The sequence below is a fragment of the Gorilla gorilla genome, chromosome 3 (assembly GCF_029281585.2).
Source record: "Gorilla gorilla gorilla isolate KB3781 chromosome 3, NHGRI_mGorGor1-v2.1_pri, whole genome shotgun sequence".
NCBI classification, from domain to species: domain Eukaryota; kingdom Metazoa; phylum Chordata; class Mammalia; order Primates; family Hominidae; genus Gorilla; species Gorilla gorilla.
The window spans coordinates 74,465,870-74,484,024 of NC_073227.2; the positions used below are offsets into that span (position 1 = coordinate 74,465,870).

The 18,155-nt window shown below is 37.1% G+C and overlaps 1 protein-coding gene across 16 annotated transcripts in view; it reads right to left on the reverse strand.

Moving 5' to 3' along the window:
• Window positions 1–1,250: 1,250 nt before the first annotated feature.
• DCUN1D4 (defective in cullin neddylation 1 domain containing 4) overlaps window positions 1,251–18,155 on the reverse strand; it is an 85,480-nt gene continuing 68,575 nt past the window's right edge. For 8 of the 16 annotated variants that reach the window (XM_055385668.2, XM_055385674.2, XM_004038662.5 and 5 more), the window contains 3 exons: window positions 6,906–7,010; window positions 4,693–4,795; window positions 1,251–4,556 (listed from right to left, as the gene is read on the reverse strand). In XM_055385668.2, the coding sequence (XP_055241643.1) occupies window positions 4,501–4,556; window positions 4,693–4,795; window positions 6,906–7,010 (264 nt within the window). In that variant the 3' untranslated portion in view covers window positions 1,251–4,500. The other 8 variants (XM_004038663.5, XM_031010234.3, XM_055385670.2 and 5 more) reach the window with 5 other exon arrangements.

Genomic DNA, 18,155 nt, shown 5'->3' on the forward strand with positions numbered 1-18,155 from the left:
CTAGTGGAATAAATCTCATGTTCCTATTTTCTATTATTGGATAACATGTCTCATGAGTTTCTACTGTTTGCTCTGCCACAAGTTAAGAATTCCCTGTCCTAAGGTTTGTTGCCTCTCACTCCTATGAAATCGGGATTAAGTTTTTTCCTTTATCTCCACCTCTCTTTCTTGATGTCTAGAAGCAGAGATATTTTCTTGGTGTGATGCTCAGCTTTTGGCCCAAATTATGGTTTAAAGAATCATCCACATTGACAATTTTAACAGCGTGCACCTGGATTCTAAGGAATCTTATTTTCTACTTCCTCTCTCTTGCTTTCAAGCGTATAAAAATCAAAAGTCTTCCTCGATTTATTCTTGGATTTTCTAATCTTTACATGTTTCTTAGGTCCTGACAATTCTTTGCCCAGAGAGGAAATTCTGTTACCTGCTTCCTTCCATTTTCTGGCCATCCACTACGTGCCAGAGGTCCTGCCCTCAGAAAGCTTACATTCTAGTATAGTGTAAGACAATTTTAGAAAGGGGTAGCCAGGGCTAACACACACTTATAGACTAATTGCAGCCTATAATGGCAGCCTTGAGGGTAGTAAAGTGGTCATTCCTGCCTAGCTTGTGGCCCACATTATGTACTTAATTCTTTAGCTCAATGTGTAGAAATACACAAAACATGGTGGGTTTTCTTAAAATCACTATTTGGCTGAGGAGTGACCGCACTATCCTTAATCAAAACATTTAAAATACTGTATCTGAAAGTGTTCTAGATTAAAAGAGACTAAAGAGGCGTAACAACTAAATACAATGCTTATCCCTGGATTAAAAAGATAATAGCTATCAAGAACATGACTGGCACAAATGGGGATATTTAAATCTGCACTGTTTATTATAGTATAGTACCACCATTAAACTTCTTGAGTGTGATCATTCTATCATGGTTATAGGTGAATGCCCTTATTCCAAAATAACAGGTGTGATGTGTCATAATGTAATTTACTCTCAGAATCTATTTACAGAACGTGAGAAGTACACACACGTATAGCCCAAGAGTAAGGCAGGAAATACAGTAAAATGTTAACAACTGGAAAATCTAAGTGACAGGTACACAGGTGTTCATTATATTATTGTAGGTTTGGAAATTTTCAATAGAAAAAGTTGGAAAAAAAACAAACAAAAAAGGATAAAAAATGCTTTAAAGACTACCTTAAATGGTTTTTGAAATGAAAGCCAGAAGAGAGAAGAAAAAATTTACACATCTGTTCTGAAACCAAACACAAATACTTTTTATTCATGGGATATCATTTTACATCAATTTCACTGAAACCTAAAACCAGTTTGCTGTACTCAAGTTAGGTGGCATAACAGTATTTCAGTTAAGCTGGGAGTCACAGGACTTGCACACTTTTATGAATGTAATGCAAATACTGACGACACGAAGCATTCACAGTTATAGGTTACCTGCTGTCATTGAACAGTAAACCCCAATAGAAATTATTTTATGAAAAAAGCAACCCACGTTTTGGTCTCATTTACAGACACCCAACATCTTAGTTGGTCAATGAAATCTATACATTTATTATACAACATATGAAAGAATAAAGGATAAGGCTTACAGAGGTATTTTAGCAGTTTTAAGAATAAAAACCAAGGGCACAAACTAACTTTTAAAGCTTTCTGTATAAACTTCAAAAGCACTGTTAAAATGGAGACCGAGAGACAAAATAAATCCATTGTGAAACCAGAATCTAGGTTTGCCTAGTCAGATTTATAAAAACATAATTCAGAGTTCATGCTTCAAAAAAGGTGCATGTAACATTACAGTGGATGTTTGAGGCAAATCAAATAATACAATTTCTGACCTACTTCAGCAGTAAACATCTAAAGGTTGTATTCCATGACAACAGAGTATTGCAATGTGGAGTTCGAAACACAACAGAAAAAGAGAAAGGGTTGTAGACTTAGGTACTAAAGAAAACCCAGATGAAGGCACCCTAATTTATTCAACATTAGCCAGTAAATAAGTGCTTGATGATTGTTCAATTTTGTGCAACTTAGAGAAGTTTTTAAGAAAATGTATCATATTACTCTGTCTGACCCCCTTTTCTCCCCTTAGAAATAAATATATAAAATCAAGACAACCAAGGGTAAGCACTCTGCCGCTCAGCAGTCAAAGAGGTTTATTTTTCAAGGCAGTTTAAAGATTATTTGGAGTTTTCTTAATATGCAAGATTATCCCTTTGGAATACTTACTTTCTTATCATACACAATGCAATAGTTTTTACGCAGTTTTTTCCCTACCATCAAAATGTTGATTGTGGATTAACTGTAACATCTCCCTCCTGTAACAATCCTCTCATTTTAGAATTAACTGTGCTTATCAGCATTTTTTAAAAATCTCTATATTCTAACATAGTGTTTAAAATAACTTCATCTATGATTTATATTTGCTTTAAATAAAGCTACAGTTGATCAGATTTAAAGAACTGTATGACCTGTTGCCTTTAAAGTGTAACTTTTTAACTTTATGGAATAATTTTGAAAATGAATCAATTCTTCACAGATCCAAACCTGCCTAGGCCAGTCACCACTGCAAAACAAATGCATCCGTCACATCAGTCTTAATAGCTGTTGCTTGCCATCAACATTTTCTGTTCTTTTCAGATATTGGTTTATGCAAACTGGTATTAATTTTTAAGGTTGAAAGTGAATCTACAAATAAGGAGTGGTTAAGTATGCTTAATCACTACAGGGTTTTTTAAACTTCTGGTTTATTTCACAGCAAATAAAACCTTTCATTTGGTAGAAAAAGAAAGTAGTTGCATTCTACTATATCATGATTTTGTATACACACACACTGTATATACATACAAAATTTCTTTCTTTGGTGGTTTAGTTAGGGAAAAAATATGAAAATGTGAACACTGTTTGCAAAGAAATGGTAAAATAGTGGTCAAGAGTAGCACTGTCTGTGCGCTTTATTCACTTAATGCCATTTAAACGATCACATGTCACCTGAAAGAAATTTAGCCAGACTTCCAAATAACCCAAACCTTTTTCCAGTCATCACATGTTCAAATCACGGATCTTGCTGACCACGACAGCATTTACTTGTTCAAATGCACCATTACCTTTTACTCACTCAAATCATTAGACTTTTGTGTTTTCACAGAACTTTAGGGACTGAATTAGTCATTCAATAGCACCAGATAGTTGGAGTGAAAACATGTCATCTCTATATTTCCTCAAGAATGGCAAAAAAAAAAAAAAAAAGACATAAAACACAAACCTAAAAATACCATTCTGTTTATTCTTGTTTCCTCATTCACAAAAATAATGGCTATTGCCCTTCTGTACAAATAACTCAGGTAATGAAAAGTGGCCCCTCTAGGACAGGTCCTAGCATGTACTGGGTTAGCTCAATGCTGGTGGTTTCTTGTCCACTGCCTGCAATGGACATGCTGCCAGGAAAAGCCTAGCATGAAACAAACAAACAAGGAAAACAAAACAGCTCTCACTTATAGTATGCTTGTTTTCTCAAAAGGCTGGAAAATTACATACCATGAAAGCTTAACTGAAAATTCAAGCCACAACTAGAAGTGCAATGCAGTTATAAACAGCCAGCAAAACCATGAGGTTTTCACTGAGGAGGCGAAATAAATTTTACTTAGAGTGGCAAAGAAAGCATTAGCAGATCAATCACTGGCTAGAAGAACGCAAAAGGAAAAAAAGAGAACAAACAAACAAAAAAGTTAAAGAATGTTTATAAGAGTTTAAATCCCATTCTTTTAAGAAAAGAGGTGCAATTTGAATTTGTTCATTGGTACCTATATTCAAGCTATTATAGTTTTAACACTAAAAAATAAACAACTTATATACCTTGCGTGGTAGAAATGATTTGTGGCATGTTACATATCTGTATGTTCAAATAATTATAACTCATCATTTTAAAACACTAATATTGTTAAGTATACCAAATGATATTTGGCATATGCCTCTAAAAAGTTACGACTCCTACCTCCTTCCAGAAGTTGGCCTCTTAAACAGTAAAGTTAATTCTGGCAATGTTTGTTCATGGTAACAGTTTTGTTTTGTTTTCTGAAATGCTACATAGGAGACCAAATAAAGTATAATTGGCTCATTCAAAAAAAGGGACTAGAAATGCCACAAAATTATTTTTACAATACATTTTTCAGAAATAATCTCTAGGTGAAGCTTTTTCCTTTTATACACATATACAAAATTTAAACAGCAATATACACATAATCACAGTGAGGACGTTGGCAAATTCACCAATCTGTAGTGTAAATACAAACTGCAAAGCAGCCTTCCAAGAGAACAATGCCACACAGCAAGCAGAGCTGGCCAATTCAATAGCAAACACCAACATGTCCCTGCGAAAGGGAAACAGTGCAAGAGAAGCAGCATGCACTTTGATACAAACAGCAATTTATGGCTAATGGGTGACAAAACTGTGGTAACAGTGACTCTCTCGCTGCTATGCATAAAGTCCTAGGACATCTGTTTGTCTTTATACCACTCCACAAACTCGTCCAACAAAACTGGCCCTGGAGAGAAAGAGAGAAACAGTAGTAATAATAATAATAATAACAATAATAATAATAATAATGTAGCTGAGGCTTTTCCCAATGAGGATGATATAGAAATGTACATGAATGGCAGAATGGTAGCGGCAGTACTTACATGCTCCATCTTCATCATAGTTGCTGAGGTCAAGGTTAATTGTTCTGCTAAACTCTAGGACATTGCACCACTGGTCTTTATTAATAACTTTGTATTTTGATTGCTGATGGAGGGAAAAGTAATATGAATTACTGACACTTAAAATGAACAAATGGGACGGTTTCAATTGCTTTATGAATCAACTTAATTAAGTTCATGTAAGGTTAACTCTTTCTGTTTGAGGTTTGTTAAGCACCAATCTAGGAGGATGGTGAGGGAGAGCAAGAGTAGAATTTAAGATGACAATTGTCATTACAAAAATATGACAGGGTCTCAATACAAAATGGAAAGCACATCAAAATAACATGATTATATATCCCCAGAAGTGAAAATTCTAAACTGCAAAAGCCATTTTATATAAAATGCAGATAATATCTACATCATAAAGATATTGTAAGAATTAAAAGAGATCATTTACTAATTTATGTGAAGCACTTCATTCAGTGTTTGGCACAAAGTAAGTGCTAAATAAAGAGTAGCTCCCATTAATATAACCCCTGACATAACCAGCACTGCCCATGGCCAAGCCTTCGGCTTAAAGCACATGCAGCAGCAGGTTACTTGACGAGATCCGGTACGTGCTGCAAGTGGTCTCAAAATTAGGTGTTCTTGTCACAGAAAAAAATTACTGTTCTAATAATTCAAAACTTGAATCTGATCATAAAAGAAGCTAGAATAGCTGTGAAATCGTTTTTCTATTCCTCTTAGACAAGAAATTTGCCATGTATCTATTTAAAAATACAGTATCCCTGTATGAAGATTCATAAATAAAATTCAGAACCAATGATTTTTAAATCTTCCCCACTAAAATCAGAAACATAGTAAAACAATACAAGTACATAAAAAGCAAAGAGAGTTGAGTCAATGGTTTTGAGGATGCAAACACAAGAAAAGCTGAAATGAGAGGAATACTGTCTTTTTTAAAGAAAAATGCAAACTAATGTAAGAGAGAGAACAAAGCACAGACTACAGGTTTAACTTTCTAAGCAGGTAAAAGCAAAAACCAGTCCTGAAACAGTTGATGATGCACCTGGAATTACGCAAAGTCAGATTTCCTCCAGGCCAGGTCTTCCAGCTTAAGACTCTTTACACACAGGTGCAAATCCAGCTAAACTCTCTGAGAACAGGGAACTATTTCTATTTATTTTTCCAAATAATGCTAACTCATCTCAAGGGATTGTCAGAGAAATTAGAACAGACCATATGTTAACATGGACTATTTTGGGTAAACAGATACTTACGTAAAACTAGTTTTTAAATTTTTGAGGAGTCCCACTTAGTAATGTTAAAAGAAATTTTTAATAACAGTTCTCAAAGAATCCTATCAGATATTAAAAATATTCTAGACCATTACATAAAGTAAGTTGTGAGAAAGATTATTCAAGAGTGAAGCCAGAGTCATCTTACGGCCCAGCATTTTCTCAAAGACCCAACACCCTCATCCTTGCAAGCAAAGGACACTTTTTAGAAGGGCTTGGGGCAGGAGGGAAAGGAGGATGCCATATATGACAACCCAAGTAACTCAAACTTGTATCCCATATACTTCCAGGTCCCACAGAATGACACTTCAACAAAACCAGTAGCTCAGAATTTCTGATCATCAATACTTAAAGCACACAATGATGGAATAAAGTGCTGGATTGTTCTGATACTGATCTGAAGACAATTTAAACTGAAGGAGATATTGTCAGTTTGCCTAATACTTAGATTGATCTAAGGTCCTCAAGTTACTTGGTGACAAGAGTAGATAAGAACATACTACAAACTAATTTTGGTAAGAAGGCAGATGACTGTCTTTTAAACCTCTGCTTAATAAAAGTGGAAGTTCATCTAAAGTCAAAAGAAAGTAAATCTTCTTTTTCTATTGTTATAAAGAACAGAAAATCTAAACAAAAGTGAAGCTTTAAAATGGGGATGAGAAAAGAGAGAAAACGACAGAGCTGTGGCTGTTTCGGATGCATTTTTAATGTGGAATGAAGCAACACAACATTAAACGCATACACAGATGCACTCCAAGAAGATAGGTAGCTGCTGACTGACAGCAATTATGTCACCATAATTCCTACATAGGCAGAAAAGTACAACAAACAAAAAATTACATACAACGGGTGAATAAAGTTATTTGGTAGTTCCAAGCAAGCAAACATACATTTCATAAAACAACAATTTGGTACCTCTAAGAATTGGTGAAAAACTGGAAAAAGGGGCCAGATTTTTCCTAATAACAGTCCCAACATGCACTTGGCAGTGTTTATGTCTAGGCTGCGCTGGTCCTTTTCCTGTTTAACAAACAAAAACAAGGATGAGCCAGATGCCCCCAAATAATAAATTCCAATAATTGCAAATGTGTATTCACTTCAACAGGAAATTAGTAAACAGCTCATTTATCATACACCTTAAAGACCCTGCATCCAGACTAAGGTTAGGGAGGGGAGGTAGTCAAACACAATGGAAGGCTTGGGCATTGCGATATTATATAAATTTACTGGGAGAAAGATTTATGTCAACTGAATGATCACCCTAATGCAAAATCAATTAGTTATGTCGTAGCAGTTTCTACAGGCTTTTCATGGGATTAATAAAAACTTGTAACTCAATCACTTGCTTGTTTGACATTTATGATAATTATCAAAATCCTAACTGTTGACCATAAAGCCTATAACTCAACGGAGCTTAAAGGTTTTGATGCCTATGATTAGGAATCAGGTTTCCTTAATAAAAACGAAATCAACTTGATTTCATTGATAAATATTTTTCTTGAACCTAAACATGCTGGAATTGACTTCAGCTCATACCAAATGCTGGGGCTCTGAAGTGTCTCTCTAAATCAGAGGATATATTCATCTACCCACTCTGGTGGAAGGCAGGAAGTCTATCAATACAGTCCTTCAATAGATAGATAGATTTCTTAGACGTAAATTTCCCAGTAAAATACTCCTAACTAGTAACCAAGTGAAAGACAACATTTCATAAGGACACCAGAGAAAAGATAAGAACATAAACCTAAATATGGGCAGGGTAAGCTCATTCCACTTACATTTGCAATTAAGGATCCTAATTTCTCATTTCCGTCTTTCTTATATGCTTCCAATCCAGAACTACAAGCGGTCAGTTTCCATGGAAAGGAATAGAGGGCCTGGGACCATAAGCATACCTTACATATCCAAAGCTAGCCTCCATGTGTTATCTTAACTACAGTGGAAATTTGTAAAAGTAGTTTTTTACAAAGGGAGAAAGTGCCTGGCTAGCCCAGTGCAGTGGAATCTAAATGTTCAAATTAAGGGATGATGCTGTGACCACCACCCTAAGCCACGTATGCAGCCATATATACCTCCTGATAAAATAAATCATCACTGCAAGGACTCTTAACAGTGAGGTACTCTTTAGTATACAAACCATTTCTAGCCATGACCCTGAATTGGGACTTAATACAGCAAATGTAAGGGCCTCACTTAACAACAACAATCAAGGTAGATGAAGACAAGGAAACTTGTTGCCTAAGGAAGATGTGCAATAGATCTGGCCTTTTGGTCTCAGTTGTGAAGTGTAACGACTGTCCATGAATAGACCAGGTCAGATGGCTCCACATCACCCTTCTTTCAGAGGTCACATAACTTAAGTCTGATGAGGGCAGGTGTATCCCAGTTCCACAGTTCTATGCAAACAGGTGGGACCTCCTTTCCACAGGGTTCTCTGCCTGTCCCTTGGCCATATGTATTGTCCTGCTCAGGGCTGCAGTACGCACTCCCAATGGAGAAGAGGACAGGAGAAGAGGTGATCTAGAGACTGCCTGCCTTTTGCCAGACAAACTGCATTGGTTTGTTGTGTTTCAAGGGCTTACACTTCTGTGATGACACTGTGCAAGCAAATGGAAAACTTCCTCTTACCCTGTAACACAGGTGTGGCAGACGGCAACAGCACACCATACTATGAAGCAATCCACAAGATAAACGAGTAAACTGTTGAGAAACACACGCGGCACCACAGGACTCGGCCAAAGTCCATTTGTTGAACAACAGCTTATGCAGCACTGGGCTGACAACACTGGCGCTCTGGAAGAGTTTTCCCTTTGCAGAGTTTGTAATCATTCACTAAACCCCAAATCTCTAGTCTTGCTGTGATATATATTGTGCCTTCTTCCACCATCATCAATACCTATGTCCCCGTCACAATGGACATACACTAAGGTGACAAAAAAGAAAAAAAAGATACAAAAGACCTGGACAGACTCTTTGCAACAATATAATCATCTGACAAACTGATGATCATGAAGGATTTCAATGCATATGTTTGGCAGTGATGCCAAAACATGGAGGAAAGGCATCAGACTCACAGGACTGGAAAGCTGAACAGCACTCACTTACTCCTGCTCTGCAAGGGTGCCAGCCAGCAGCTCGCAATCACTAACACCATCTTCGGCCTAGCAAATAAGAGAAAGATATTATGGATGCACTCACAATCTGAATAGTGGCATCTCACTGATAACCAACATTTCCTGTGAGTGGACTTGTGGCTATGTGCAAATGACCATGACTGGAAACACTAAAAATTCCCGGGAACAACAGTCGAAAGCTCCCACAGCAAACATCTACTAAACATCAAAATTGGAGACACTCGCAGGGGGTTCTCTGACAACAATGATCCTAATGACATTCTCTGCAAAGGGGTCCCCAATTAAAAGTGAAATGAATCTCCCAGGATGCTATCAGGCAGCCATCAACTTTATAGGCATTAAAAAAAAAAAATCACCGTAACAAATTCAAGGAGTAAAGACATCCAAAAGCTCTTTGTAAGAAATTAAAATTATACGCTGTCAACACAAATCCTGTGACTCTCTGCTCATGGAGCACCAAGGAGCAAGGGGCAGACCAATAGATTCCTGGATCCCAAGGTCAGAATTAGACAGAAGGTACCTTGAGAGCCTGCCAAGAGCCAACCAGCATCCCCAGAAGGCCCATCAAGGTTAAAGGAGAAGGAAATGAAAACATCTCTCCCTACCCACCTCTTGACCCAAAATGTGTATGTAGGTATTTCATAAACTTTAATTTACTAAGATAAAAAGCAACGGAATTTTGTGTCATTTTTCAAATAATAATACAAACTGAACAGGCTCTATACACGAAAGATATACCAATTCCCCACAATATACAACTAGATTCTACTTTGTGGTCTTCCTTAATGCAGATTAAAAATAGAAGTTATAGAATGATATAGTACAGCTGCAAAACCAAAGGATCCTACTCTAAATATTCTACGTTATATTTTATAAATGGAATAAATATACTCCGTAAGCTAAAGACTAAGAGCTAGTGTAGAGAACAGTGAAATTTTATTAAAATCTGATTTAGAGTTCTAGTATGAAATAAAAAACCAGTGCCTTTGTTTACATACTACTGTTTCAGTATAGGTTCTCCTCTAAGAGGTGACAATTGAGCATTTTTTTCTTAGATGACACAAATGACTTAACAACTGAAACAAAATAGATAACTGTAAACATGTAAATAGAAATATATTACAAAAATGAACCTTTAAACATCTGAGTATCCAGATCTGCTAAATCAAAGGCCTCTAACTATTTCAAAAGATGTATTTCCAATTTATACCAAACTTTACAGCTTAAGACTTACATATGAAAAGAGGAAAAGAGGAATGCTGAATTATTAAAATTACAAAGAAAAAAATTCAATGGGAAAAATAAAAACCCAGAAGATTTTCAAGAGAGACTAGCTGGAATCAAGAAATAATATACAGGCAATCACAATTCCAAACATAAATGGTGAAGTCAGAAATTGGTACATGAAATCAAAAGGCCTTAAGTGAAGACCTATTACATGTGTCATGGTGTTCCAATTGAGGCCACAGGAAAAACAGACATAGAGAAAATGCAGTCCTCCTTAACCCAGCTAACCTAAGTAACCAAAAGATAAAAATAGAGGGCTGTAAAAAGCTCATATCTGAAATACTGTGGCTCAGTTTATGAAACCAAAAATACAGCAAAATAGTTTTTTGAACGGGAGTTTAATTGTGCTCTTAGAACTTAGCTAACATTAGTTTAGAGACAACAATGTTTGCAAGGCAATCAATTAAGCTCAATTCTTGACACTTCCTTTAAAACAAAAGGAAAACATCTGCCGGCTGACACAGGCTTTATTATTTTATTTGGTACAATCTGATTCTACTACTGTAAGCACTACTCTAAAAAAATGTCATTATTTGAAATGACGTCTGCAGACACCTAGGTAATATCAGTGAAGAATTCAACAATTATTTCTAATTCTATGGTTAACTTTTCCTGAGAACTTACTTCAAGCTAGAAACTGTTCTAAGTGCCTTACACTTAAACTCATTTCACCTCTATTAGTAAATAGGGACTACTATAATCCCCAATTTACAAATAAGGAAACTGAGGCACAAGGAGTTAAATAAAATCAATAAATGGTAGAGCTGGAACTTGAGCTAGGAAGCTGATTCTAAGCTGGAGCTCTTCACTGCCTACCAGGCTGCTTCCCTCAGAAGTAAGGAAGGAAGAGAGATTTCGATATGAAGAAACATACAGGCCAGTGGGCTCTATCAGTAACTGCTGAGCAAATATGCCTGGCTCTGCAACAACTAAAGAGGAATCTTAAGGATAAAACTAAGATTTTCAGTGTAATAGACCTAGGCTTAGATGACTCCATCATATTCTTATTCTTACTGTCACCCAGGCCTACCTTCTGTTTTCTTTGTAATTGACAATGAAGTATGAGGGAAAGTGTGAGGAGAGTGTATGAGTGTGCACGTGGACACACGTGTGTTTGAGGTCAGGGGTGGGTTGTGTGGAGAAGGAAACTGGACGAATACATCAACTAACAAATGAAAAGCTGACTCACATCAGAAGAGGAAGTGAATCCAAATGATTGCAGGAGATTTAGGTTAAACTTCAAGAGGATTTCTCTGATAACAGGGGTTGTTGAACACAAGACCTAGCAAAATTTTCCTTGGTGAATTCTATGAGTAACATCCCTAATCATTTCTGGTTTGGCCATTGTGGTACAGAGAAGAGGACAGTGTACCAGCTTGAACCTGTGTGGCTGCTTACAGCTTCCTGAAACACAGCCTCAGAAACACTGGAGAAGAGCAGCTGGAACGTTCTGCTGGGAAAGAGAGTACATGGAGGGGCTGACAGACTTGCTCTCTAACCTGCCACAAGATTACCTCTCAGTAAAAGCCATTCCCACTTGAGTGTTCTGCCTCCACAAGACTCTTCATTCGACTTCTTCAAGGTTTTATTTCAAGAAGTGAAAAGGCGACCTCTCCAGTGCCCTCCTGCCATCTTCCCTTTCACTCGTTCCCCTTCTCCTGAAAGGCCTCCCTTTCTCTCCCTCTCTAGCAGTTTCTCCTAACTTTGTTTCCTTCCTGATTCTGTCTGGTTCACCTCGATCACTCCACCAGGGCTCCTCTCAAACTTCTCACTCTAAATCTGTCCCTTCCTGCATCAAGGCAGGACTGCAATGCTAGAAACACATCCTACTCTGTGGAGAACAACAGCACTGCAAATCCGTGGTCTCTGCTCTCACCTGGCCCTCAATGCTGCTGATCAGCGCACACCCTCCTCCAAATGCCATGCGCCAGCCTCTGCACAACCTTGAACCAGCAAGCTTGTCTCCACCACAGAGAAGGTAAAACATCCAATGGACTGATATTTATAACTAGTCTCAGATCAATGAAAAATTATATAGTATTTTAGTATATTCTCTTCATCTAATCTTGTTCTCACTAGGTCCTTTTTTAAAAAGGAAACAAGGAAAAATGGCTGCTTTATTTAAAAGAATCCATATAACAACAATTGTTTATATAATAAAATTTATATTGAGGGGAAAAACCCTATGCATAAAAATACTGAGGCAAAATTCCAACTGTAGAAGAGAACTGATCATGTTGGCCCTTGTGTATATTCCACCGTCTTCTTCTAGCAAGATTCCACAGAGGGAGGAGAGCTTTGTGGAGGGAAAGCAGTGTGGCTCTGTGAAGGACACTGGCCTGGACGTCAAGGGCAGATGCGGGCCCTGCTGCTGCCCCTCCTCGCTGGCTCTCAATCTCATCATCCTACATTGACAGGCCTGGACCAGATGACTTCTGAGGATCCTTTCAGCTCTCAAGCATCATATAGAACTATAAATAAGTTCAAGTCAAAGACAAATTAGGAGAAAAATAACACAACTTTATAGCCAAGTACTATTTTAAATTGGCTACAAGGTTCAAAGGGGAAGAAAGAAATGATCAGCCCCTTGGGGCTGCAATTTTGGTAGAGAGCTGTTAAAGGGGCTATTTTATCATTTTCTGGTGTTGTACTGTAGTTTCTTTCCCAGCATATTAAAGCAGAATTCAGAATATTTAATATATACCACCATTGTCAGTTGCAATATAATATTTAGGATATTAAAATTATATCATAAAGCTCAATTTTCATTAAAGTGTGATTTTTAAAAGGTCCACTGCTGGTTAATTGAGTTTTACCTCCAGGAGTCCACTTTTCTAGTAGGAAAAAAAAGATTTGAGGGGGGAAAAAGTGAGGTTTGAGTTCTTCTTCCAACCAAGATAGGCTAACAGGTAAGATTTCCCTTTCCACTTAAAAACAACCAGGAAATTGGACAAAAAAGGTGAAATGATGGCTTCAGATGATGAAAAACAGGCAACACAGGACTGTGATCCACAAGAAAAAGAAAATAAATAAGGTAAGCCTTAGGTTGATACCAGCTTACTCTGTGGAGGTGGTTTCTAGGCCATAGCAAAGGAGGGGGAACCCAAAACTAAGCCTAGCAATCTTGCTGAGTTGGAAAAGACAGAGCTTGGAGTTCAAGGTGGCAAAGATAACTATAATTTATGCAGCCAAATACTAGTGAGGTGGGAACTACACAAAGAGATGTGAAGGTCTCCAGAGTGGTCTCCTTCAGTCTTTGGCCATATAAACATGTGAAGAAACAACCTGAGTCTGAAAAGAAACATTGCAAATGAGTGAGCAGAAGTCCCCAGGGTTTATTCAGGGCTGGGGACAGTTTGTAGTCCCACCAGTCAGCATGGAAAGATCTCATAGCACACAAGGCATTGGGTAGAATCCTCAAAAAAAAATATTGCCTTAGTAGTGGGGCCAAATCATCCCTATCAAGACTGCTTTGGACAGCCCTTCCAAAGGATCAAGCTGATTCCAAGTAATTTATGCACTTAAAAAACAAACAAACTCAACGCTATCTAAAGGAATACAACAAAACCCACAGCAACCAAATACCTAAAATTCATAATATCCAGCTCCAATTAAAAAAAAAATACAAGCAATGCAAAGAAGCTGGGCAAGTAACTCACATTACCAAGAGAAAAATAAACCAACAGAAAGAGACACAGAAATAACAGATGATGGAACCAGAAGACAAGGTTATAAAAATACCTACTATAAACGTGTTCTAGAAATTCAACGAAGCAGAAAAAAATATTATCATGATGGGGAGAGAAACTGGAGACATAAACAAGACCCAAATGGAACTTTTAAAGATGAAAAATATAGTATCTGAAATGAAAAATATACTGGTTGAGATTAACAGATTAAACACTGCAAAAGAAAAGATTAATATTGGAAGACATAGTAATAAAAATGATTAAAAATGAGACACAGAAAAAACTGAAAATATATAAAAAGGAACACAGCATCAGTGGCTTGTGGGACACATTCAAGCAACCTAACATAGTTATAACTGTAGTTGCAGAAGAGCAGAGACAGAACAGAAAAAATATTTGGAGAAATAACAGCAGAAAGATTTCCCAACTTAATAAAAACTATAAACCCACAGAACCAAAAAGCTCAACAATCCCCAACCAAAATAAACATAAAGAAAATTATTCCAGGGAATATTATAATAAACTTGCTAAAAAAGCAATGGAAAGAGAATAAAAAGTCAGAAAACAAAAGACATGTTTAGAGGAATAAAGGTAAGAATGACACCAGATTTATAATTACACATGATGAAAGACAATGCAGAGACATTACTACAGTACTGAAAGAATAAAGTGTCAACCTAGAATTTTTTTACCCAGAAGTCTCTTCTAAGTTGAAGGCAAAATAAAAGCTTACAGAATTCATCACCAGCAGATTTAGCCTATGAGAAATGCTAAAGAAAGTTTTTTAGGCAGAAGGAAAATGATACCAGATAGAAATCTGGATCTACACAAAAGAAATAAGGAGCATAGATATATATGATATATTTGGTATTTCTGAGTAACAATAAAAGACATTTTTGCCAATTTAAAGCAAAAGTTATAGCAGCATATTGCAACATTTATAGCCTAAATAAAATAAATGACAAAAACAGCATAAAATATGAGAGGGCAAAATGAAAGTACACAGTTGTAAAGATTCTTGCATTATACATGAAGTGGCATAACATTATATGAAGGTAGGCTGTGAAATTTAAAGATGTATACTGGAACACCCAGAGCAACTACTAGAAAAAAAAAGTTAATAAGGCAATAGTGAAAATATCCAAAAAGAAGGCATGAAAAGAGGAAAAAAGGAACAAAAAATAGGTGGGATACATAGAGAAAAAATAGCAAGAGAGGAGATATAAATTTTGTCCATACCAATAATTACATTAAATGTAATAGTTTCAGCATCCCAGTTAAAACACATATTGTCAGATCCAACCACATGCTATCCATAAGAAATCCACTTTAAACATAAAGAAACAAACAGGTTAAAAGTAAAAGATTTAAAAAAGATATAGCATGCAGACTTTAATAAAAAGAAAGTTGGAGTGAATACATTTGTATTGGACAAAGTAGACTTCAATATAAGGAATATTACTAGAGATAAAGAGAGACATTACATAATGGTAAAGCGTCTTAATTCATCAAGAGGATATAACAATACTAAACCTAGTATCAGCGCTTCAAAACATGTGGAGCAAAAAAGTGACAGAGGTGACAGAAGACATACAGGTGGAGAGTTCAACATTCCTCTCTCAGTAATTGATAGAACAAGTAGAAATCAGGAAGAATACAGAAGACCTGAAAGACACTATCAGCTAACTTGACCTAATTGACATTTATAGAACACTCCACTGACAACAGCAGAATATTCATTCTTTTAAAGTATGCATAAAATATTCACCGCAGCAGACCATATTCTGGACCATAAATCAAATAGATAAAAATTATACAGGGTATGTTCCCTGACCACAACAGAATTAAACTATCAATAATAGAAAGATTATCTGGAAAATCCTAAATACCTGGAAAATAACATACTTCTAAATAATCAATGGGCCAAAAAAGAATTCACAAGGTGAACTAGAAAATATTTTTAACTGAATGAAAATGAAAATATAACATCTCAAAATCTGTGAAGATACAGCTCAACAAAACAAAGCAAAAAAGAACAGGATTCATTAAAAAATTTATCTTAGAGCATATTTTAGCTAAACTGAATCTATCCGGTAATTAAGCAATGATTAAATATGGTTGTTTTTATTTATTGTTATGTGAAAGGGCTTAATTCACCAATATTAATTGAGACTCTCCTTTAAAACAAAGGATGTACAAAGAAAGAAATTACAGAGTCCCTCAATCTGCCAGGAAAAATTAAGGTCTGTAACTCAAACTCCAAAGCCAAGTAGAGGAGACACCAGGGGTATGTAACTGAAACCAGCACAATCCCACCCCGACAGGCTGATCCCTGACAGGCTGACCAGGAGGCTGTGTGGAAGCAGAAGCACATGGCTCGGACCCAGGGCCTGGATGGGTCCAACTGTGCTAATGCAAATGGGGCTCTAGGCAAGGGCCCAGCACTCCCAAAGGCAGAATGCAGAGAGGCCAGGAAGCAGGGCCAGTGAGCAACCGTTAGTGCAATTTCATCATAATGCAGATGTTGAGTGGGGAAGCTTGGGACTTAGTTGTGAGGGTCTGGAGTAACCCACATACTAGACTTGGAGACAGAGGCCTAGGTTTGAGTCATGGATCTACTATGAACAACGTGGCCATTTCTCCCCTTTGCTGAAGCGCACTTTCTTACTCTGTAAAGTGGACTGAAACCACCCCTGGCTGTCCCTCAGAGCTGACATGGGAACAACTGTGTCGTATACACAGGGAAGTGCTGGGTCGATATAAAGACACTGGGGAGGTACTAGAGGCTGTGGGGAGCAGGAAGGTGGCTGAGTGACCCAGGGGCTGAAGGAAGACGAATGACACTCTAGTGATGTGAGCACTGGGTAAGAAGTGAAAGAATGTGGACATGAGGCTACCGGAAGAGGGCTGGTAAGGAGAAGCAAGGCCTCCACCGGTGAGGCTGCAGTGGAGGCACCAAGAAAAAGGTGGCCAAAGAGCACTCATGAGATGTGCCAGGGTGACTGCCCCAGAACAGGACGTTAGCCAGGGAGGAGTAAAGCAGAACCTAGATCTAAAGCACATTGGATATCTGGGAGAACTGTGACCCCCCAGTCAAGGAAGTCAGAAAATAGAGCTGATTTGGGTAGAGAAGGTATGATGTTTCTAAATGAATTTCTACCCATACTGTAAGAAACAGCTGACTTTGGGAGGAAAAAAAAAACTCATGAAATAAACTATTTAATCCTAGAAACCAGTCAACTATTCTAAAAGCATCTAGCAAAAAAAAGCATCTGGCAAATAACTTCCTTTTTCTTTTTTTAACCTCGAACTCCTGTTCTTAAGCAATCCTCTTACCTCAGCCTCCTGAGTAGCTAGAACTATAGGCACCATATCTGGCTAATTTTTAAATTTTTAAATTTGTTTTGTATAGAGACAGGGTATGTTACCCAGGCTGGTCTCAAACTTCTGGCTTTAAGTGATCTTTCTACCTCAGCCTCCTAAAGTGCTGGGGTTACAGGTATGAGCCACTGCGTCTGGCCTGGCAGGTAACTTTTATATATTATTATGCAAATGCCATTTTATCAAACTCTGTATCTGAATTTCACCTTATTGTTTTTAACATCAATAAATTTCTATGCGTGGTGTGATTTAACTAGAAGGTTGTAATAATAGGAAAATGCATGAATGAGGGCACCACAGAGAACGTTATTGCAAGATGCATCAAAATTCACCATCAAATAAACCTTTGATGCTGAACTGGCAGAGCCAAAGAGACTAAAAAGTGAAAAAAATCAATATGGTGGTAAGGAAAAAAGAACAAATTGTCACCGAGTTCTCTGCCTTAAAAAAAAATCATTTAAAAAAGTGCAATCAAACAAGAAAGCCTAGTCACCTGAATCCACTAAACAAACAGACCTAACAGAAAACATCATTTCAGAATAAATTGTAATTGTATGGGATATAGATTTTGTTTGAATTGAGTATGATGCCAACTGGTGCTTCAAAATTCTCTATGTATGGTGACTAGGCTGAAAAGTAAGATTTTTATTTCACTCCAAGGGAACCACTTTCAC